This window comes from Coptis chinensis, chromosome 7 (genome assembly GCF_015680905.1).
Source record: "Coptis chinensis isolate HL-2020 chromosome 7, ASM1568090v1, whole genome shotgun sequence".
In the NCBI taxonomy this organism is placed as follows: Eukaryota; Viridiplantae; Streptophyta; class Magnoliopsida; order Ranunculales; family Ranunculaceae; genus Coptis; species Coptis chinensis.
In genome coordinates this window covers 17216397-17240151 of record NC_141462.1, presented here as the reverse complement: position 1 = coordinate 17240151, position 23755 = coordinate 17216397, and the positions used below count along the sequence as shown (strand labels likewise).

The 23755-nt window shown below is 35.2% G+C and overlaps 2 protein-coding genes across 6 annotated transcripts; one reads left to right on the top strand and one right to left on the bottom strand.

Annotated features, from left to right (window-relative positions):
* Positions 1-3988: 3988 nt before the first annotated feature.
* LOC147486332 (HAD superfamily, subfamily IIIB acid phosphatase) lies at positions 3989-8286 on the bottom strand. 4 transcript variants are annotated; one of them, XM_086570250.1, is made up of 5 exons: positions 8093-8286; positions 7600-7849; positions 6227-6671; positions 5606-5806; positions 3989-4414 (listed from the first exon to the last, which is right to left on the bottom strand). In XM_086570250.1, exons 2-5 carry the CDS (start codon positions 7682-7684, stop codon positions 4216-4218), a joined length of 930 nt encoding a protein of 309 aa, XP_086426376.1. In that variant the 5' UTR covers positions 7685-7849; positions 8093-8286; the 3' UTR covers positions 3989-4215. The 4 variants fall into 4 exon arrangements, with proteins under 4 accessions (XP_086426376.1, XP_086426377.1, XP_086426379.1 ...); XM_086570251.1 differs by having other exon boundaries at positions 7600-7985; positions 8093-8145; XM_086570253.1 differs by lacking the exon at positions 7600-7849 and having other exon boundaries at positions 8093-8231.
* A 4037-nt stretch (positions 8287-12323) lies between these two features.
* LOC147486331 (mRNA capping enzyme family protein) lies at positions 12324-22411 on the top strand. 2 transcript variants are annotated; one of them, XM_086570904.1, is made up of 19 exons: positions 12324-12622; positions 12736-12865; positions 13038-13180; positions 13921-14004; positions 14133-14195; positions 14844-14978; positions 15100-15297; positions 15732-15848; positions 16374-16423; positions 17550-17712; positions 17810-17947; positions 19641-19763; positions 19856-19957; positions 20753-20836; positions 20948-21029; positions 21266-21396; positions 21488-21564; positions 21677-21839; positions 22057-22411. In XM_086570904.1, the coding sequence occupies exons 1-18, from the start codon at positions 12533-12535 to the stop codon at positions 21702-21704; spliced, it is 1938 nt and encodes a 645-aa protein (XP_086427030.1). In that variant the 5' UTR covers positions 12324-12532; the 3' UTR covers positions 21705-21839; positions 22057-22411. The 2 variants fall into 2 exon arrangements, with proteins under 2 accessions (XP_086427030.1, XP_086427029.1); XM_086570903.1 differs by lacking the exon at positions 22057-22411 and having other exon boundaries at positions 21488-21770.
* Positions 22412-23755: the final 1344 nt, after the last annotated feature.

Here is a 23755-nt window from a genome sequence, read left to right as displayed (position 1 = left end):
CATCAGTCTTAAATTTCTTTGTGAATATCCACTTATATCCCAAAGTCTTGGAACCTGGTGGTAAATCCATCAATTCCCATGTATGATTTTGCATTATCGATTCAATCTCGTCATTTATTGCTTCTTTCCAATAAGTAGCTTCTACTGGAGATGACATTGCCTCCTTGAACGTTTGAGGATTATTTTCCAACAAGTATGTTAGAAAATCGGGTCCAAAAGACGTTGACGTCCTTGACCTTTTGCTAAGTCTAGGTTCCTCATCAATTTTATTTTGTGAAGGATGGTTACTAATTGTAGCATCTAAAGTTCTCTTTGTTGAATTTGGCTCTATACGCATGTTATATGGAAACGTATTTTCAAAGAATGAAGCATTCCTTGACTCAATAATCGTATTAACATGTATATCTTGAATCTCTGATTTATGAACCATAAAACGATATGCAGTACTATTGTTTGTGTATCCAATGAATACATAATCAATAGTCTTGGGTCCAATCTTTACCTTCTTAGGTTTTGGGACTTCCACTTTTGCAAGACACCCCCACACTTTCAAGAATTCGTAGAAAGTCTGATGACCTTTCCACAATTCATATGGTGTTTTATGTGTCTTCTTGTTAGGAATCTTGTTGAGTATGTAATTAGTGAAAAACAAGGCTTCCCCACACACACACACACACAGACAAATTATGGGGTAAACCAAAACTTAACAACATAGCATTCATCATCTCTTTTAGAGTTCGGTTTTTGCACTCTGCAATACCGTTTGATTGAGGTGAATAAGGAGTTGTAGTTTGATGAATGATTTCATGTTCAGAACAGAAACCTTTAAAAGGTGATTTATATTCACCCCCTTTATCATTCCTTATAGCCTTAATCTTTCTGCTTAGTTGATTTTCAACTTCATTTTTATAGTGTTTGAACACTTCAATTGTCTCATTTTTACTTTTCAACAAGTAAATGTAACTATATCTAGTGCTATCGTCAATAAAAGTAATGAAATATTTTTTACCACTTCTAATTTGCATGTACTTAAGATCACATATATCTGTGTGTATGAAGTCTAGAGGTTCAGTACTTCTTTCAATGGAATGAAAGGATGATCTGGTCAACTTGGATTCTACACAAGTTTCACATTTATAGTGTGGGTCTATTTTTATCTTTGGTATATATTCCAAATTAATTAATCTACATAAAGTGTCATAATTAACATGTCCTAATCTACCATGTCATACATGTGAAGACTCAATCAAGTAAACATAATATTCAACTTTATTGGCGCTCTTTGGCGCAATAGTAAAACAAGACATCCTAAATAGCTCATCCTGAAGATAGCCCTTACCCATGAATACATCATTCTTAGTTAGTACAAATTTATCAGAAACAAAGACTAACTTAAAGCCATTCTTGCTCAGCAGCGACCCAGAAACCAAGTTCTTGCGAATGTTAGGCACATAGAACACCTCATTCAGAGTTAGTTCCTTCCCAGAAGTCAACCTCATCACCACCTTTCCTTTGCCTCCAACATTGGACATAGAAGAGTTTCTCATAAAGAGTTGTTGTTCCTTTTCCACAGCATGATAAGTGGTGAACATCGACTTGTTGGAGCATATGTGGCGAGTAGCACCAGTATCCACCCACCATTCTCTTTCATTTCCAATCATGAGACATTCAAAAACCACAGCAGATAGGTTCATGTCATTAACATTGTCAGAAAGTTTCTCCATTGTCGTCACATTTGCTTAAGTCTTTTGCTTCTTGGACTTCTTTGGCTTGCGATGTTCAATAGCCTTATGTCCAGCCTTGCCACAGTTGTAGCACTTGCCTTTGAACTTGTTAGGCACACTCCTTTCGCCTTGATTAGAGTCATGATCTTGGCGTTTCCTCTTTCCCTTCAAACTTGAGCTTTCCATAACATTGACATTTTCCACCATGGGATCCTTGTCCTTCTTGTCAGATAGACGGATATCTTCCTTTATCCTTAGACGGACGATTAGTTCTTCAAGATTCATCTCCTTGCATTTATGCTTGAGATAGTTCTTAAATTCCAAGATGGAGGTAACTTCTCCACCATAGTAGCTACTTTGAATGATTCACTCATACTCATTCCTTCAACAATAGCATCACGTAGGATTACTTGAAGTTCTTGAACTTGGCTTATGACAGTCTTAGAATCTGTCATTTTGAAATCAAGAAATCTGCCAACTGTGAATTTTTTCATGCCAGCATCTTCACTCTTGTATTTCTTGTCCAAAGAATCCCAAAGTACTTTAGATGTGTTGAAAACACAATACATATTGTATAATGAGTCAGCCAACCCGCTAAGAACATAATTTCTACACAAGAAATTAGCATGAAACCAAACATCCTTGGCCAAAACCTTCTCCTTGTCGGTTTCATTAGGGCTTACATCAGGAGCCTTATCCCACAGAAACCTTGCCAAGTTCAGGGTGGTCAGACAGAAGATACACATCTTCTGTTGCCAGCGCTTGAAAATCAGTTCCATTGAACTTTTCAAGCTTCTCCCCATGAGGAACAAAATGGGGAACAGCAGTAGGAACAGTAACAGCAGGTGTAACTGGTGGTGTTACCATATTCTGAAATACAACCACACTTTGTTATTCATTTAAACCAAAAAAAAAATAAACAAATTATGTTCGGTAAAGAAGAAGAAGAAAAAAAGTAATATGTCTTAAGTTAATTGTTAGGAATATACAACTTAATTGTACTTACTCTTTACCAATTACCAATCTATACAATTCAAACCTTTTGTCTTGTAAGTGTTTTGTACTTCTTAGTTAAATTCGAGCCTAGTGTAGATACACTATGTCCTTAAGACAGATTTTTCCCCTCACGGTGCTTGAAGGTTGATGGAAAATTGTCTTCTAAGATAGAACGAATTTCCTCTATAGAAAGCTAGCACTTCAATTCTATAGAATCGGCGAATACAACATAGTATTTGACTAAGAACAGAGAGAGAAGAGAAAAATCAGAAAATGTGTGATCTGGTGTGTCTTTCTCTCCAAATTCTTCCACTATTTATAAGTGAGAAGTGTCTTTTCGAAACAGCACAGTGACACTTTGAAAAAGTTAGACACCTCTTTGAAAAGTCATATATTTCGAAATGATGCACCATTTCGGCATGCACAAAGCACTGTTTCGAACCAATGTCTATTTCGAAAGGTCACACATTTTTCGGCATAAAATACTGTTTCGAACCAGTGTCCATTTCGAAAAGTCGTACTTTTTCGGTATAATGCACTGTTTCGAACCAATGTACCTTTCGAAAAAGTTTTTCTGTCTTTACGTACCCATTTCATTTCAAGTGGGGCAACTAGAGAGACAAACTACCCATTCATATTGATTTGTGCAAATCCATTTTTCTAACAACACTTGTCTTGGATCTCACTCTACACTCTACACTCAATTATCTGCACTTAATTACAAGTTTGTTGTGTACCGTCTATAGATGTCACTAAAGTAGAATTCATTCATTGTCAAATAACATGGGACGAATATTCCAGCATAATGCTTTCATCATTCTCTAAACTTTCCCTACTCTTTGCTTGTTATACGAGATGTTTCTCATGTTCACTGGCCACTGGGGGTCTGGGGATAGCGAAAAGCAGTCTGACTCTCCACTTTTTCTAAAGCCTCACTTTGTATGCGAACATGGCTGCATTTGGCATACACACAATATTACAGGGATGGATACAGAGTTTTCTTCATCTGGTTTTGGCAGAAACCTTACGCCATTCCCGCCATTTGTTGTGCTAACCAAACACATTCGATGTTTCGCTTAAGGATCTGATAATACTCTTTAAAGTATAAGATATATAACCAAAAATTAAAAAGGCATTTCAAGGAAAGATGGGTAATTCTGTTTACTTGAAAGAAAACTACAGTTGTAAGAGTCGAGTATCCTGGTTTAACTAAAAAGAAACCTGGTGACAAAGTTTAAATACCAAGTTCTAATCAATCCAACTCAACATTTCTTTATACAAAATGAACTAACTTGTATTTTTATATTTTGTTTCTCTCCTTCATCAATTTACAATATGAACAAGAAGTTTTTCTGTTACAACAACAAGAAGTAAAAAGAAAAAAATAATCAAAATTTTACTATCGACAATAGACTGTTTTTTCAAACACCTTCTTTTCGTACCAATGTACCATATGCAAACAATAGTACTTTCACCTTGGGATGTGTCTATACAGCTAAAAGCTGTTGACATGATGCTCTAACTTGTAAAGAAGAGGACTTGGTAGTTTGAATACACGTTTGCCCAAGCATGGGCCTGTTAATGCAGCCATATTGCTGCTAATCACGCTTGTAATACGGTAGCCAAAATCTTGCAACTCTGCTCTTCTTCTGGATAAATATTTCCAGCTTTCATCTAGCGTTTCATCATCTGGTCTGCAAAAGCACTGATATCAAAAAGGAAAAGTCCCTGATACTAATTTACAGTAAAATATTATATAGGAATGCATTTAACTGAAGTTACTGGTACAACAATTAAATTTTTGCCTAATACTGCAAAATGGAGAAAAATGAGGTTGTAGATCTCAATCTAGATTATGCAATAATTACTAAGAGTAAGGTTTGACCATAAAATCCGGTATCAGTGTATCCCTTCCTCTGGACAATGTTGGGAGGCATTAAATGATTTCCAACTAGATCCCCAATGGCAAGGAAAATAAATAAATAAATAGATAGATAGATATATAAATAAATTGAACCGGTACGGCGGTACATATATCCCAATACTTGTCGTGTACAAAAACCACCCTATCCAAGGGCAAGACACGAATCAATGATGAATGCTATTACAATTAGAGCATTCATCATTAACTGCAACTAATCCACAAGATATAGGTTGTTACATAGATTAAATTGGGAAGAAATCAGATGCAAATCCAAAGAGAAAAAACAATCTCCAAGCGTTCTGCACTAAATCAGATAAACAGAATTGGCTTGTTTATTCAACAGTCACGTGATTCTGTTAGTTCCTGTTTACTTCACTTGTAAAGAGATAATGTGTAGTGGCCTAGGGGTCAAGTTTCTTTTTCTGTGACCATGGGGTTTTGAGTTTCAAACTTACTTGTTAGGTTAAAGATTTGAAATGAGTGAGGCAGAAAATGAACGAACAAGGGTAAGTTGTCACTTGAGGGTTTAAAAATGCAGCCGATCCAATATGAGATGTGAAACAATGGATATAAGTGGATATTTATATCCACGCACATCTTGCTTATCCGCTTCCGCGTTGTGGTTAGCGTTGGCATACAAACTGTGGGGATGCAGGGGCTAATGGAGTCCAAGCACAAATGGGATGAAAATCCAAAACATTTGGATAAAATGACTGGAGATGCGCTTTGGTCCCTAGTTTTGGCAAATAATGCTCAAAGTTCAAATCTGAATGTAAGTTGCAAAGGAGGCTGAAATTAGTGGCCTTTTGTAGCTACTACAACTATCGAGCATCGAAGGAGCTTGCCAACCCAAGTTGGAAGTAAGAATTGAACAGTAAGCACTGAGCAAAAGGTTTAGACTAAATAAGTAAATCAGAGATCCCCTAGTTCGAATAGTCATATCACCGGAGAAGCCACATACCTCATGATTAAAGAAGACCAGCCTCCATATCCAGAATAAACTAGAGCCTCTAAAGTGGCATTTCGCAGCTTTTCAGGCTTCCTAGAGATTAAAATCAAGGACCACCCTCTAGCTTGGAGCTTTGTGTACAATTCAAGAAAATATGCACCTGCTTGAATCTTTTCCACTTCAAATTGATCCATCATCTCATAAAGATTTATTCTGTGATTCAGGGGAAAAAAGAAGCGGGTTATATACTTGATATGGTTCAATGTGCAATTTTACTCAGACCATGATCATAATACGCTCATGTACAAAATGTACAGATTGATTAAATGTGAACTAGATTTCTATTGAAAATAAAAATGTAAAATAAAACATAAAAACAAAGTTAGACAATTTGAAAATATCTGAAATGTAGAAACGAAAGAGATAGCATTAGCTGATGAACATTAAAAATTTTAATTTTTGCGGGAAAAAGGAAAACCATCACAAGTAAATGGAGTTATCTTAGATTAGCTCACAAATGGGCATTCCAGAATGCAATTTTACTTTTGTTTTCTCCTCACAAACTGGGGGGCGGCAGCAAGAACTGAAGAACCAAAATAATTCTACATTAAATAAAGCTACATAAAGACTTACTGGTACTCAAAGGTGTGATAAGGATGACTTAATGCAAGGATATCATCAATGTCCATCAGCACCACATCTAAACCATCAGCTTCAGGTTTTGAATTATTGAAGTAACTATTAACTAGACACATGGTCCAATTCAAGTCTCTTAGATATTGACCATCTTTGATGTACTGAACAGCATGGGCCTTGCAAATTGAAGGAATCTCATCTACTTCAAATCTGTTGACCTCTGCTTGTACAGATAAAGTCCTGCAATAATCATATTGATCACTTCTTCTAGGAAGCTGAAGAACTCCATTGTTCCTATTTTCACAGGATTGCAGCATGACGATTAAAGTGGTAAGCAGTGTGATGAACAAAACCGCAATTGTTACAAGAGAAACAATGAATAAGGACGCCGCAAAAGATGTGACAAACAGGCCAGACTCCATTTGATAATGACTTCCGAAACCTGGAACACAAAATGAATATATTATTTTACACAAATATCGACACTGGCAGGTAATTTTGGAATTACATGCTTCAAAATAAATGATAAATGATGATATCTTCTAGAGCTTGATTGATTGATTCCAATGATGATAAATGATAAATTTTGGAATTACATGCTTCAAAATAAATGATAAATGATAAGCATGTAATTCCAGAAATGGTCTGTTGATTGCTTAGATATTTGGAAGCAGTTGGCAATCGCCTATTTAGTAGAAAAACCTTCTTATTCTGACACATGTCTGGGAGACAACCCTCTCAATCTAAAAACTAAGTTGATCAGGATCAAATTCATGCAGTTATTTGGACCATTTCTGGACAATCTCAAACTCTAATTTACATCTACTTAATTCATCTGTTCATACAGAATGGAATAACAAAAGCTTTCTGTTACTTGTCAGGTCTTGGATACTCTGTTTGGTCTAGTAGCTTGATTTGTACTTCAGCACCTTACAAAGTTGATAAAGTGATCAGGCAACCATGAAGAAGCGAGGAAATGTCATCAATGCACTGAGGAGTTTTAGGGAGTGTACAAACAATAAGGCAGCTAAACTGTGTAAATACAAAACCTTAACCATATCAAGAAAGAAGCAGGCAAATGGCAATACCTTGGAACCACAACAGTTAGAGGAACACTTTTTCAGAGACTTCATTTACTCTAGTTGTAATGTTTTGTTTCATCTTAATTCAGTGTTTCGCTTGTAGGGGTTTGTTCCACCCTCCCCTCTTACACTCCAAGTATCTTCCTCCTCAAGTTCATTTCTACTTACTTTTAAATTTCTTCTACATTTTGGTTGCTTTTTTGCCAAACAAAAAATTGCTTTGTGTTTCCACCAGATGAATACAAACAGTCACTCATAAATAAACTCAAGGACTATAATCTCACTCACCAGAGCTTCCTCCTGAGAGAACTTGGGTGGAATTCCTACGCTCCATTTGATCCGTAAAAGAAGAACCAACTGAAGAATCACTCATTGATTATTGAAATAATTTACGTAGAATGTACCCACAGCTATATAACTTTCACACGCGCGTCCAATTAAGAATCTCTAATACAGACAAACCCCAAATAGCATAGTGTCAAGCAAACGAAACTCCCAAGAAGCTTCATTTCCACTTCTTTCCTTTCAACATCTTTGCCTATCACATTCACAAATATTCCAAGTGCCCCACAGTGAATTTCAACACTTTTGTATTATCTATCTATAAGTTAAAAACAGAACAAGTTGGGGCCCAGATTTTCATGTATGTACTTTCAAACAATGGATATAATCTCCTACAAAGATAGAATCTTTCCTGTTAAATTGCTTTCATGGTTTAATACATAGGATAAAAAGAGCCATAAGAAGAAATTGCAAATGAATTAATAAAAGGAAAGTTTACCTTAGAGAGACATTTTTGTGAAGAAGAGGACTCAAAATAGTTAAAATTCAATCATTGTTTTTTTAATCAAATTCAGATGTTTCTAATCTAGTCTTTACTTTTTCATTTTTTTCTTAACCGTGTTGTCGGGAGGGACAAGTGGCATTTTATGGATGGTGCTAAAAGTTTGTCCGTTTGCTGTGACAAGTACACGTAGTTTCAGTAACGTGTAGCATCCAATAACAAACCTGCCAATGCATCTCTAGATCTCAGCGGCCCCACCAGCCCACCACAGTCCTACGTAATATCGTAATCATCTGACTATATAATCGCAATTGTGATGTTCCCATTTATTTTGGAAAATTTGTCACGGGAAAGTTATGTATGTGGCACAATAAGCTTTTGATTTTTATCCTAATCTACTATTTAAATCTCCAATCGTAGGCAGTGATTGGCTGCCATCCCCCATAAAATTCCAAATACCGAAAATAGTTTCACAATTTTGACTCCAATGCCCAATGGTAATGCAATTCACGGGCTAACTCATTTTCCCTTTGAAATATATATTTTTTTTTAAAACACTCATGTGACTTTTGACCATTTCCTTTCCTACTATACCCCTATCATCCCCTTTTGCTATCATGTTAAAAATAGTCGACGGACACAGAAACACCAAATTTGGTTCATGCCAAATAGGGCGAAAACGGGTCGGATATAACCATATCCAAATCCGTTATTATCCGGAAAAAAATTTGAACTCGAAAAATCAGATAATTTGTTATGAATCTCATAATTAATTGGATAATTCTTTATTTTTTCAAACCTGAACCCAAATAATATGAAGGGACAAAACTGATAAAAACAAAATTTTGAGATAATGGACCCAAAAAACTATTCTCATCTCAAAGATACTCTGAATACAATAATTGGCTCTTGTCCAAGAAAGATAATAATACTCCCCTGCATACTAAGTATAGAAGGATAAAATTGAAAATAATGAAAAATAAAAAAGTCAAATCTATTATTATTAATAATTAAAACATGAAATAAAATAAAATCTATCATTATTAATAATTAAAATGTGAAATGTGGTTTTTATAGTAGTTATAACTCAAAAAATGTCTTTATTAATAGTTTCAAAACCCAACCGGTCCTAGACTATTATTAAAATTAAAAAATAAATATTTTGACTTGTTTCTTGAATAATATAATCGAATATGTTTTATGACCCAACGGATCTGAATGGAACTCGACCCAATTCCCCTGCAAGGTCCACAACACGTGATTGGGTCGTAACTAGGGGTGGGCAATGGGCCGGGTCGGGCTAGCCCGGCCCTAAACATTTAAAGCCCTTCAGATATTAGTAGGGTCGGGTTAGCCCCTAAAAAGTCGGCATAGGGGCGGGTCACAAGTCTAAACCTCAAGCCGACGACCACGACCACTAGCCTCTTTAAAGGGCTTTAGGGTCGGGCTTTAGGGCCGGGCCTATATATTTTTTCTTTTTTTTCTTACATCAGTTTTAAAACTCATTTATATTACAAAATGTCATAATAATCTACAAACTCAAAATCCAACCAATCTAGTAATAATCCCGTGTATAAGTCCAAAATTTAAAATGCACATCCACAATCTAATGAATCAAGACATCGAGAGTTCGAATTTGTTCTTCCTCAGTACTCAAACCTCATTTGAAATTACATTTAACATTGAAATACATAGACAAATAATTATATTATCATTTTAAAGGAATAAGTAATAGATATAAAGAAAAACATAATAGTTTTGGTTAAGAGTCATGGAAGTTGTTAAACTATTTGTAATATCATAAATTATTTATAATAGATTCAAACAAATATAATATTACCTTTCTTCAATTTAAAAGTGATTCAAACTTTGTATATGGAAATGAAAATATTGGCTTTTGAACAGTGATGGAGAAAGGTTTGAGATTACAAATGTCATTTTTCCACAAATGGGTGTTTTTTGTTTTATGTTCTGAAATGTACGTTACGTATTTTTGCTTTAATGGTGTGGAAGGAAACCTTTAGTTTTAGACTTGGCTTGGATGTGAATAAAAATATAATTTATAAGAAATAAGTGAGAAAAGAAATTGAGAATAATAAGTTATGGACTTTGACTTGATGATCGAAGGAATAAAGTCTTATTTTTATTAAATTTAGTGCTCATTGTTCTTCACGGTTTCTAAGTTGACAAGTTTTTGTTATATAAAACAAGTTATTGGAGGTAGACTTTGGTGTAACCGTGTAAGTGATAAATTACAAAGGACAATGTTATTTTAATTGAAAATATTTAACAAAGAGTTGGACAATTATGGTATGTGTATTTATAGTGAAAGTATGAAATATGGCCGGTTAGGGCTTGGTTAGGGTCGGGGCTATGTTTTTAGAATCTTAGCCCCAGCGCCACATACTAGAAGCATTAAGAGGGCGGCCGCCCTACTAAACTCTATGAGGGACTTTAGTTGTGAGGGCTTTATAGGGCTTAGGGTCGGGTCGGTCAGGGCCGAGTTAGGGTCGTTAGGGCCAAATTCCCACCCCTAGTCGTAACCTAGGTGGGTAGTTAGAGATGTGACACACTTGGAATAACCATCACTATTCTATTATTTTACCAGAGAGATGACAATCCTATAAATAGTCAACGAATCAACATTATAACACATCCTGATATTATGAAGTGAACTATTTAAAAGTAGGGTTATTTAGTTTTTGGCTCCACTTTATATATAGATATTAGCGTTTGGCTCTCCTAAGTTGTTAAATTCGTTTTTGGCCCCAATTATGTTAGTTGAATAAGTCAATTTTGTGTTGATTGTGAATTGATATTCTCATATTTTCGTAATGGCTCAAATACCCCTTAACAATATTTACCAATATGCCATTATGAAGATGGTTCACTAACTGAAGTGTAAGTATGTAACAGACATGTGTCTTAACCAAAACAGTCCAGATCATAACAATCGAACGAATACAATTTAATCTAAATAAATACACTTGATTTCATCTGGACCGTCTTTCTAACCCAACCTAACTACTCCTGCTCTCCCTTAATTGATCACTATTCATCTTCATTCTCCAAATAATACAGACTATACATTTATCAACAGTTTAGAATTACAATCTCACCAAAATGAATACTAGACACAAAATGATCAACACTCTTGAATTATGCACGCTAATATATATCCAAAACTCACACCAAATAATACACTAGAAATCTGGAATTGGTGGTGTAGAAATTATCATCAACTACGTTAAGTAAAAAATTCAGCTGTATACTTCGGTGATTTAATACCAAAAAATCATAGAGCTTTCCCACATCAATATCATATCAGCAACAAAACAATGAGAATTGATTGGGGTCTTGATCATAAATTTTTTTTTGGAATATTGCGTATTTTAGGAGGGAGAAGCTTTCATTTTTGTTGGTGGAATCACAATCTTTCAATTTGTATGTTGAATGTGTTTTTTTATTTCTAAATTATACTATTCACAATATAAGAAGACCATTGATACCAGTTATCAATCTGAGGAGGTCAGCTATTGGTGATTGACATTTGACACCCATTTGAAGTGGTCCAAGAAGAAGATGAATAGTAACTATAGAAACAATAGAATTTCCAAATCAAAATGAAACCATAGAATATTTTATTACAATTTCAGGTGCAAGTCACAAAAAGGGTAAAGTTGTCATTTTGAAGAATACATGTTGTGGAGTTAAAATTGACTGATTCAACTAATAGAATTGGAACTAAAAACGAATTTAGTAATTTAGAAGAGCCAAACGCTAATCTCTACAATATATGATAGCCGAATTTTTAGGAGGAAAATTTCTCAACCGAACTGTGTATTTATAATCTATCTATTTTATGATTTTAGAACCACCTCCCTTAATTATTATAATCAGTTCCTTCATTTTAAAACAATTTACCAAAAACTCTCTCACTTTATTGAAATTAGAATTAGTTTCATATTATTTAAAATAATTTAGAAAATCTCATTCACGTCACTCAAATTATATTCAACCCCTCCTAATGTTTTTATATTATTTTTTAGATTATAACTAGAATTAAAAAAATCATACTATTAGAGAGATGTTAGAGCGACAGATTTAAAGATTTGAAAAAACACCCATACATGATACGGTCTGCATACTCGTATCTATATATAAAGTGGGGCAAAAACTAAATAATCTTTAAAAGTAGACCCATACGACAATACTCATTTTTTTTTTTGGGTAACAAATATTTACCGACATCGACCATAGGTACGTCGGTAGGTAATTGCCCTATTGGTGGTAAGTGAGGACAGGGTTGACTAAATTTTAAAGACACGTCCGTACATCCGCAAACACGTTCGCAACCATAATTATTTTTTCAGCTGTGAAAAATAATAAAACCCTAATTTGAGAGAGAGAGAGAGGGTGGTTTTTTTTTTGGGGTGAATGGATTTAAATGTGTTACCAGAAGAACACGAAGATGTGATGATTCGTGGTCATCACTTTGATCAACAACCGGCCCCACCACCACGCAGAGTAATCTCCCTCTCTTTTTATATATATATATATATATATATATATTATCGTTGGTATGAAATAATATTAATAAGAAAGTTGAATGTAAATGTATATAAATGATGATGTTGTAGGAACATGAAGATAGACGAAGGCAATACAAAAGAGATTACCCCAGTGAAGGGCCAAATCAGTCCCAAAGAGGTGCTGCTGGGTTTCAGAATAAAAGATTTAGACCCTTTGACAGAAATAAGCTTCCTGATGGTACGTGGATTAGATATTTAACCAATTATTCTTTTTATATGCTTCACTAACTAGGTTTGGATCTGTTTCTATGACTTCATGTAGTTTCATAATAATTATTTACCCCGCATCCCCATATTACAAATTAGGATATTTTAGTTAGGCCTTTTAAAAGGTGTTGGGCATATTGCAGGTTGGTTGGATTGCCCTTCATATGGTGAAAATATTGACTACATTATCCCTTCTAAAGTTCCTCTTGGTGACGATTTCAACCTGAACGATAAAAGATACTCTTGGAGAGAAGTAACTCGTGACCAAGCCAAGTTCGGGAGGGAAGTAAGTACTTTGGCCTTAGTTTTGTTTTAGTAAGTTTTTTGTTGTTGACCAACTTACCAGCCTCTTCTTTTCAATGCTGAATTTTTCTTCTTTTTCAACTTCATCTTTTCAGTTTCTTTCTTTTTCCAGTTTTATGTTTTTTCCTATATGTTAGTAAAGTAGAGATTATACCATACTATCAAATTGGAGTAGGATGATACAAGAAAAAAAAAATCTTATCTGAACTACCAATAGCCAGCACCCTAAATCTCAGTATTCAAGATGGACTCCTAATTTGTTTGCTGCTTTCATGGAAGCTCCCTGTGTATTTTAAAACCAAGAGTTGGTTGCCCCGCACGAGCTTTCATATCACAGGTGATATGTAGAACATTAAGCTAGTTTCATATAGCTAATTTGGTTTCTTTTGGTATGTTTGGTCATTGGTACCAGTTCTTGCATATTTATTGTACTGAAGGTAATAGGTATCCTGGTGTTTTAGTTTGTTACTGCAAGTCATGATGCCTAGTTGGGAAATTTGTAGTGTGGGTGAACTATGCGTATTTTTGTTATTGTCTCTTTATTTGACTTTTGATGATTATGGCTTATTATTTTAAAGACCCCCCTTCAATTTAGAAGTTTCAAGATATTAGTATTCATCGTTTGGATTTGGTTTCTGTATTTAATAGGATGAAGTAGAAGTTAAGTTGTCCGCGTAAAAGAAAACTTAGTTTTGCTGAAAGTACTTTAACCTGTTTTTTCAGCTTGGTCTGGTGATTGATCTGACAAACACTAACCGCTATTATCCAGCATCTGATTGGAGGAATCAAGGTATTAAACATGTTAAGGTGAGAAACAGTTTTCATTTTTGCCACCAGTGGAAGTATAATATTATGTACAGTTGTTCTCAGGAGTCCTTATTATTGCTACTTGATTGCTAAATATTCTGATGTCCAAAGTCTTTTCTGTGTTCTAGATAGCATGCAGAGGAAGGGGTTCCTATCCTGAAGACGAGTCTGTAAATGACTTCATGTATGAGGTTAGTTTCTTTTGCCTCATTGCGACGAGCTACTCATCATTTCCAAGTGTTACATAGTCATCCTATATCAGTAATTCTGTAATTATTTTTAGTTGGATAGATGTTAAACTATAAAATCATTGATGGATAATTTGGAGTAAGTGAGTTGGACTGGTGTCTGGTACATTATACATGTCTCTGTAATACCTGTCAGTGGTTTCTAGAACTTCTCCTTAAAGATTGCTTAGTGTGAAATGGATAACTCTCTCTCTCTCTTAAAATAGAGGAAATGTGTGGTTGTAAATTGTGTTTACGTGTTTGTCATATTTATTGTCATCATTATTTCTACAAGTCACACTGGTTTGACCAACTGATTGCGTAAGCTTATAAGCCTCTTACCTTTAACCATTAGTTTTTAGAATTATTGTCAAGGGTTTCAACGTTATAATCATACACTCGCTGATTATTTACTCGGGCTTTTCTGTTGTATTGGTTCATGGAGTTGTGTGCTGAAATGTTCACCGTATGTGTAGGAGGGGGAGGGGGATATTGATCTGTATGGCGCCAATGCATAAACTGATCATTCTAACAAAGAGCCCACACACTCACAATACAGACAGACAATTTATAAGTTAGAATATAATTATGTTCTATTCCTTTTTATTCCAGGTTATGCAGTTCTACTCCGTCAAGCAACATTCAAAGAAAAAGTATATTCTTGTTCATTGTACTCATGGGTATAACCGCACAGGTTACATGATTGTTCATTTTCTTGTGCGTTCACAATCTATTTCTGTCACTGAGGTGAGCAATGCGTATGTTCTTACATCAATCTTTATCTTCGTACGGAGTCTTATATCAGTCTTTATTCTTGTTCGTTGAATTAAGTTGTGTTAAATTTTTGTTTTGATTTGTCTATTTGCAGGCACTACAAAGATTCTCTAGTGCACGCCCTCCAGGAATTTATAAGGAGGATTATATTGATGCATTATACATGTTTTATGGTGAAAGAAGACCCGAATCCACACTTTGCCCTCCAACTCCAGAGTGGAAGAGATCATCTGAACTTGATCTTAATGGGAAAGCGATGCAAGATGGGGACGGTGGTGTTGCTGTTGGGCATGTAAGTACATAGGTCCTACAAAGTTTGACATATCTTGAGTTGTCACTTCAGGTCTGCATCGAGTTGCATTTGCAAAACAAATCCATAGGACCATAATCTTGAGGAAGAACATTATAAATGGAAAAAACATAGGATTTAGCAAATCAGTGGAGAAACATTGACAATGCAAACAGAAAGCACACTAACAATGTTAAAAACCCAATAGGACAACCGTATGAGGTAGAACCATTTGAAACATGGGTTATGCTGTTTATGAGAAAAAAAGTAGGCAGCAGACTTGTTAGCTAATTTATTTGATTAGATAAATATTTCATGGTATTTTGTCTTTATCACTTTATTCCAGTCCGTGCACCAAAAATAACAATTCTAAAAATCTTTGAAGCTTTTATATGATTCTCAGTGCTATTATTTATAGATTATCATCTTTGTTGCAGGAGCTTCAGGACAATAAGGAGATGACAAATGACGACATTTTAGGGGATGCATTACCATATGAAGAGCAAGATGTGATGCAAAAAAGCTGCTACGATTTACTTGATCTGGGTAGAAGGGTGAGTGGACGTTGAAAATCTTTCCCCAGTTTTACTTTCAAATTGATTTAATAGCGACCTTTGTACTAGATTTCATTCCTATTTGGTTATTTCGTATGACGTAACCTATTTTGTTTTTTCTATATCAATCACCAATCTCATTTTCAATTTTTCTATGTTACATGGACATGCCATCTTTTAAAAAATAATTCGTGTCTGATACGTATCCACGTGTCCGTGTCGGACATGACACTGGCACAATATTGTATATGATATTCCTCAATTTTGATATTTTGGCATGTCAGACACTTTGTCCTTGTGTTGGATATGGACACAGGTATCCCTGCCAATATAACTTGGCATTTGTTCTCTTTACCTTCATATTTGGTTTGAGTCTAATGTGACATTATGTCAAACTATGAAAGTTGAAACTGCTCTTCAGTTTCAAGTTTGATGTTTCAGTTTTTGTTTGATCCACTCATGATTTTTTTCTTGTAAAATGGTATATGTAGAGTACCTCTGAAGTTTTACTTTGTCTTCCCTCAGAATAGAGGAAACTTGCAATTTCCAGGATCACACCCAGTTTCTCTTAACAGGTAAATATCTTATATTCCAATCTATCTTTCTTTCTTTTAGTTACGGTTTACCTTAGGTTTTTTTTATGAACATAGGGAAAAAAGATAATTGCAAAAAGGTTTTGTGAGGATCACTAACATAGAAGTAATATGTGAAGTTGAGTTCTATCTTTACTGATCAGGGTAAAATAAATACAAGTTGAGTTGTTCCAAAACTGGAGATCTAGGAATTATAGGAGAGAACATGTAACATAATTCATAGCTCTCCAATACTACGTGAAATACTAGTATACTACTAATGCTAACAATAACAGACTCACACACTAATATTCATACATTCACAACCATAGTTATCAAATCGTATATCGTATCATATCTCATTTTTCATTTTTAGCGTATCAAGTATCGAATCATATCATGTATCAGATGATACACATAAAGTAAAATTTGATAGTATTATATGTGTTTGTGCATGGTATGTGAGTTTCATACACAAACATACATAAATAAAATTTTATCACGTAAAACTCTATTAGTGGATGGTAAAAAATGTCATCATTTTCAACCACTTGGCCCAAATTAATATTATACTGTAAAGGACTACGATAGCTGTCAGTTGAGTGAGAAAAGTTTGTTTTGGGTTAGGGTGGTTGTTTATAAGAACCAAAACCTAAGATGTCTTTCCAAAGCTTCGAAAAGAGAAGAAAAAAATAATTAACACTTAAAAACTCTGTTTTTGGACATAATTTTTAATTAGTTCATGTGTCTAAAGTGTATCGCTCGATACAGGGTGTATCATGTATCGTATCGTATGATACGCTTCCCGTATCGTGCGATACATGAAATTTTCGATACAATTGTATGATGTGTCAAAAGAAAAACGATACGATACATGTATGGTATGATATTGATAACTATGTTCACAACACTAATGTTTGGAACGTTAAAGACTTAAATCATGCATGGTGCTTTTTCTTGTCAATTAGATAATTGTAATTTAATCAAACGGAAATGACAGTTCAGTTACCAACATACAGTACTTGGTATTGATGAGATTACAACATTTGGTTCAGCTGCTTAGGAATGTTTTTTGCTTTTCTATTTTTAATCGCACATTTGGGCCTCAGTTTCTGTTGATGGTATGCAGGGACAATCTACAACTGCTTAGGCAACGTTATTACTATGCTACATGGAAAGCTGATGGGACTAGATATATGATGCTTATTACTTGGGATGGTTGTTATTTGATCGATAGAAAATTTTGTTTCCGAAGGGTCCGAGTGCGTTTTCCTGTAAAACAAAATAATGAGGTCAGATTCACGTGTTTCTGCTTTTGGAAAGTTTATTAAGGTTTTCCTGGTTCAGTAATAGGCATTTGCCTGAAATTCATTTGGTTTGGCTTGTAAGGTTTTTGACAAAGAGACTCACAACTTCACGTTATTGGATGGTGAAATGGTGATTGACACTCTGCCGGGTACGCAGAAACAGGAGAGAAGATATCTGATCTATGATGTTATGGCAATCAACAATGTACCTGTTTGGAAGGTCAGATGCTGCAATTTATTTGTTTACTTACTTTTGTTGATGAAAATAGTTACATGTACCTATACTTTTCATTGGTTGAATGGTAAAATTGTAGTAGGTGTGCTTACAAGTATGAACATTGAAGGGGTGTGTTTTGTTCAGCTATCGTTTGGTTGGGAAAGTTTAATTCGGAACTGATGTAAGTTGTGGGAGGGCAACTGACTTACATTTTCATTTTCATTAATAAGTTTGTCTTGCCTTTTCAAAATAAAAAATAAAAATTTGTGGACATACGAAGGGAAGCTGTCCATGCAACATTAAAATCCAACTGGCGAACATAAGCTACTCATACATGTCATATACTTTTATTTCATTCTATTTTAAACTAAAGATAAGAAAAAAGGAAATTTTGCAAACACCCAATGTCTTCTCCAATTTCAATCACCACTGAAACCTGCAATTTCAATCTGGCACCTGTTCATTCAATGGCGAGTTATGATTTCTGATCACTCCTGATCTCATATTCTAGATTCAAGAATGGGGTTTAATTTCTGAATCTGTTTTTCTTAACTCGAATCACATTGGAACTGAAGAAGAAAATTGGTGGGTTTGTGTGTTTTTGTGTGTGTGTGTGTGTGTGTGTGGGAGGGGGGTGTTACCTTGCAATATGCTATGTTGTGTTGACAACCATGGCTTTTGGCATTTTTACTTATTTTTTAAAGAAGAATTAAATGAACTAGATATGGTGGATGAGTTGCTTACATGGGCCAATCAATTTATTTTTGTCCCGTGGGCAGCTTTTCTTTGTATGTCCACAAATTTGACTGCAATACGAACTGGTGGGTTTTCCTTGGCTTATGGAAAAAAGTGATTGCCTGTAATGATCCATCAATGTAAGAGTTGGAATTTCAAATTCCATGGTCCTTTTCGTGAAGTTGGTTGTTGTTGCTGTCCTAGTCCTAGTATATCATTTCATATGTAGAGAGGAAGAAAGGAAAAATTGTGAAGGGCGTCTTTAGATTACTTTTTGAGGATGCCAAATCAAAGTGAGATGAAACTTGGCAAGCTTATCCTATAAAAGGAAGCAAGACATAACTAGTTATCTAGTTTGGATCTTCTATTCCAATTGCGAAAATGCAAAAGCGCTTATTTTCTTTTTATATCATGAAGACTGAGTCAAATATTATTGAACTTGTTATCTATAAGTAATTGTTGAACATAGTGTTACCTACTGATTTATCAGCATTGTATAGAGTAAAATGATGGAAAAAAGGTGCAATGATTTGGCTCGTAATTTTTGGTACTATACATTTCTGAGATGTGCTGCTGTGTTAGAGATTCTGTAGTATTATAGTTGTACATTATATTTAAAAGTTGTATCTGATTAGTCAACTCTATGTTGTTGCAGTGATTCTAGGTCCTTTTTCATGCTCCATAACTTCGTATCTTTATAATTAAAGTATTAAACTGGATCATCCAATGTGGAATGCCGGAATCATATTTTTCCAGCTAGTTTGATTCGACTAACAGTCGATCCACTGCGACTGACACAAGAACCAAATTGGAACATCACAGAAATATTTTTTTGCCAATGACATGTTTTTATTCAGTATTTTCTTGATGTATTTTCATACTGATATAATGTTTTTCTGATTTTTCCTATCCTTCGATGCACGATCAAAATTTTGATGATGATGCTTGTAATTTGATGCAGCTTCCTTTCTATGAAAGATGGAAGAAGCTCGATAAAGAAGTCATTGAACCTCGGAATCTGGAACGCCAGCATTTTAACCAGAGCGGAATGCCTTACTACAGATATGACTTGGAACCATTTAGAGTACGCGACATCAACCGATAATCTATTGCATTTCCTCCTCTTTAATAGTTTTCCTTTCCTTCACACGTTATTGATTTTCTTGAATTAAACAGGTGAGAAGGAAGAACTTCTGGCTTCTATCAACTGTAACCAAGCTTCTAACTGATTTTATTCCTAAGCAGCTTTCACATGAAGCCGATGGTCTTATTTTTCAGGTTTTTAAAAAAGTTTATGTTGATTGTGAATATTCAAGTTGTCATATGCTCATATCACCACCAGATACATAGTAATAGTGTTAAACAGACGGGCTATTAAGAAAGATTATTAGGTAGAGGCATAGAGCAGCGCACAGAGGATCTCACACTTTCCAACAATTACCTAAAGTTACAAAGTGACATTTGTCCAACAATGAGGTCCTTGAGTGTTAGGCCTCCTACATGTATCTCACGAATATCATAATGTCTTAGGAAAAATGATGTCTGTCAGTGTCATAGGCGTGCGCCTATGTTCCCTCTATATGTTATGGGCGTGAGCCCCTTAGTGGAGTCCAAGCCCATGGTTCGAGTCCATTAGTTAGTTGGACACATGTCATGTTCCTATTGGTTTATGCTTTCTAGGTTTACTTTAAATAACGGGCTTGTAGTTAGGGTTTCAGTAGTTGTGTTTATGTGTGTGATTTGTGATTGAGAGATTCAATAAAAGAATGATTTTTAGGTCGTCTTTTAATTGTGTTTCAATTAAAGTGTAGATTCAATTAAACTGAAGCTTCCGCCAGTAAGAACTACATTAAAAAGAACATGCAACCTTAACCAAATCCGTTGTTGATTTTGGAATATATTGGTTTAGGATAATTTTTGAGTTTCCCTCATACATCCCTTGGAATAGTGGTTCTTTCTGAGATTCTAATTGAAACAAGTTCTAAAATTATGCCATGCATTATCTTTCATGGTAAATTGTTTTGTTCATTGCTGGGTGGAACTGATGGCTTCCACTACTTTTTCTTCTTACAGGGTTGGGATGATCCATATGTTCCTCGTACCCATGAAGGGCTCCTAAAGTGGAAATACTCGGATTCAGTCGATTTTCTTTTTGAGGTTGTACTAATAACTAATCTAATGCTATTGGTTATTGCTAGTGCTCAGTGTGTTTCTTTAGTGTATTGATATTTGATCATAATTGACAAGGCGTTGTGCATGTCCCAACAGGTGACAGAAGATCATCGTCAGCTACTTTTTCTCAATGAAGGGCGAAAAAAGAAGCTTGTGGAAGGGAGGGTTCTGTTTGAAAGTAAATATTAAACTTGTTTTCGTTCCATGATTTATTGCATCTGAACATACCATTACTTTAGCTCAGCTCCACCACTCCCTTCTGGCTACTAACATAATTAAGCAGAATAAATCTTGTGGTGTCCCCTGTGCCCTTGACCTTGATATGTTCTTTCACTGCTATATTATATACGTTTTTGTTACACATTACTCCAAAGTTTAAAGGGATTGTAACCTGCAAAGCTATCCCTCATGCAGATGAATCAGATCCTTCAGCGTTTTCAGGAAAGATTATTGAGTGTTCCTGGGACTCGAACAGAAGGGTTTGGATATACATGCGGATCAGGACAGACAAGTCCAACCCAAATGAGTTCAATACCTATATGAAGGTCTATCTTGTCACAATTTCTTGAGAAGCTATCTTGAAGGCACAAGGTAGTGTGTAGTGTACTAACATTATTGTTTGCTTAATACAAGCAGGTTATGCGGAGCATAAATGACAATATCACCCAGGACTTCTTGCTAAGTGAAATTTATCAAATTGTTCGCCTACCAATGTATGCTGATAGGATTCAGAATGATAGTAAAGCCCACATGCAGCACCAAAATTCTGGGAGACACAAGTGATTGGAGATTCATGTCAAGTAACTTACTTGATTTGTGTTACAGGAGGTGGTGTGTCATTTGCAGTACCTGATGCACCTGCCCCAGTCAATGCAAAGTATAGTTTCAGTGAAGTTTATGTGAATAGCATCAGCTGTGTGATTCTGGATCAGCAAGGGTTGTTGTCTGAATGGCATCTGTCTATGTGATTCTTAGACATATCATACTGGTGAGTTACCTGGTTTCTTGCTATTGTGCTCATATGGTCATGACTGGCTCTCAGCTCTCAGCTCTCAGCACAAGAGTGTTTATTATGATACTTTAATATGCGTAATATCTGTTTATATATCGAATTAGGAAAGTGGTGCAATATCAGTACTTGCCCCCTCTGCCCTTTGGGTTATTGCCACGAATTTTGTGCTTACCTTCATCCTGTTTATTACCAGGAACCATTTCTAATCATCTTTCAGCTAAGCAAGAAGTGGACAACCATTGTAATTATGAAGTAATCTGTTTAGTGCAGCCACTAATTTTGCTTACCACTACTGGCTGTGTGAACTTGGAGCGTGGATACAAATTAGATCTTGCACTCCTTTTCCTGTGCGAATCAGCCAATTGTTTTTTTTTAAATAAATTTGTAATTTAGTCTCACTGATCATGGTGCTGTTGTTGGATTTGCAAAGATAATCAGTTATCAAAGTGTAGATACAATTGTATTGAATAAATAAGCTAACATGAACGAGTGAGATACAAATGTATGTATGTTCCCTTAAATATTGCAGTTGCAGATGCTTTTAGAAAGTTAACTCTGTCGAAGTGGTAAGAAATTCGTAAGAGTCCATGATGACTTGGAAGTTGAAACCAATATTCTAAATCAGGTATGCTATCAGGGGGTAAGAACTACTACCAAGTCTCGGGGATATGTGACGGGCAAATTTCGCATGCAGCACCCAATTGTGGAAAATTCAGCTTGTATAAGTAATGTAAAAGCCTAGGGTGATAAATCAATGGGTCTCGTTTTGATACAAAATGGGTTAATGTCTAATTGCAACTAGTTGTTGGGGTCAGTCAGCTTAACCCTATTATTATGTCTAAGGAATGTAAGGGTCTGTCCTTGGCAATCGTTGCACTTGCAAGGCAAGCAAGAAACTATTTGGCTCCATGTAATTTTTTTTTTTAACAGGTGGTAAACATCTTAAGCGAAAATGACGCATATAAAGAATATTAAAACTCTAGAAGTCTAAAATATCCTATCGCTTATTAAGCACTATGAGTCGAACAACTCATCACTCATATACTTGGGAGTTTTATTAGGCTTTTACACCTGAAGCCATGGCAGAGATCTAAGGACGCTATTTGATTAAGATGAACCAGAATTCATATACAAGTCCCATCAAGAGAAATTCGTTTGTTCCAGAAGATGTTGCTCGTTATGGAAGTATAACTGCATGTTATCCCTATTACCTCTCTGTGATTCACAAGAACAATATGAATCATTCCAACAGCCACCTATGCTTCTTGTGTGAAATACTAAGGCATTAGTGGAACTGTCCTTAATATGTCTACGAGTTTGTATTCTTTAGTAGAAGGAAGAAATACCAACTCGTGCTCAAACTCCATCAATAACATAGAGTTTATTCCCGTCCTGATCGTCTATGAAGATTATACCAGCCTCAGCATGGTTGACATTAATAAAAGTCAGGTTTAAGAATCCATTCTTTACACTGATTCCTGAATTTGTTATGAAGAACATAAGCTGGGATTGCATTTCTATTAGGGTCTTCTTCCTTTTTTTTTTCTCGATAAAACTGTTATATTCTAAGGTTACGGATTTACGATTCATTCTAGCTAATATGTTGGCAACAATATCTTGGTTAACGCAATGCAAAATACCCTCACTCTTCCTCTTTTTTTTTTTTTTTTTGATTGGCAAGCCTGTTTTAAATGAGATCAGTAACTCTTTGATGCTTTTTTGCAATTTGATCTATGTGAGCAGCACCTGCCTAAAGTTGATATGGTTAGTTGAAGTGTTGAACTACATTGCCCAAAGAGCTGCAGCTTCCTGAAATATCCAAAGAGCACTGCCGTGATCGAATAAGGAAATTTATCAATTTGTATTTGAGTTGAATAAGGATACCTTTATTT

Excerpts from the sequence above, each read along its gene's own strand:
- LOC147486331 (XM_086570903.1), top strand. The coding sequence starts at position 12,533 with ATGGATTTAAATGTGTTACCAGAAGAACACGAAGATGTGATGATTCGT. Across the intron at positions 15,298-15,731 it reads GTGGTGTTGCTGTTGGGCAT|GAGCTTCAGGACAATAAGGA; the intron begins GTAAGTACATAG and ends TCTTTGTTGCAG. Across the intron at positions 15,849-16,373 it reads TACTTGATCTGGGTAGAAGG|AATAGAGGAAACTTGCAATT; the intron begins GTGAGTGGACGT and ends GTCTTCCCTCAG.
- LOC147486332 (XM_086570250.1), bottom strand. The coding sequence starts at position 7,684 with ATGAGTGATTCTTCAGTTGGTTCTTCTTTTACGGATCAAATGGAGCGT. Across the intron at positions 6,672-7,599 it reads TCTCTCAGGAGGAAGCTCTG|GTTTCGGAAGTCATTATCAA; the intron begins GTGAGTGAGATT and ends TTTGTGTTCCAG. Across the intron at positions 5,807-6,226 it reads TATCACACCTTTGAGTACCA|AATAAATCTTTATGAGATGA; the intron begins GTAAGTCTTTAT and ends CCTGAATCACAG.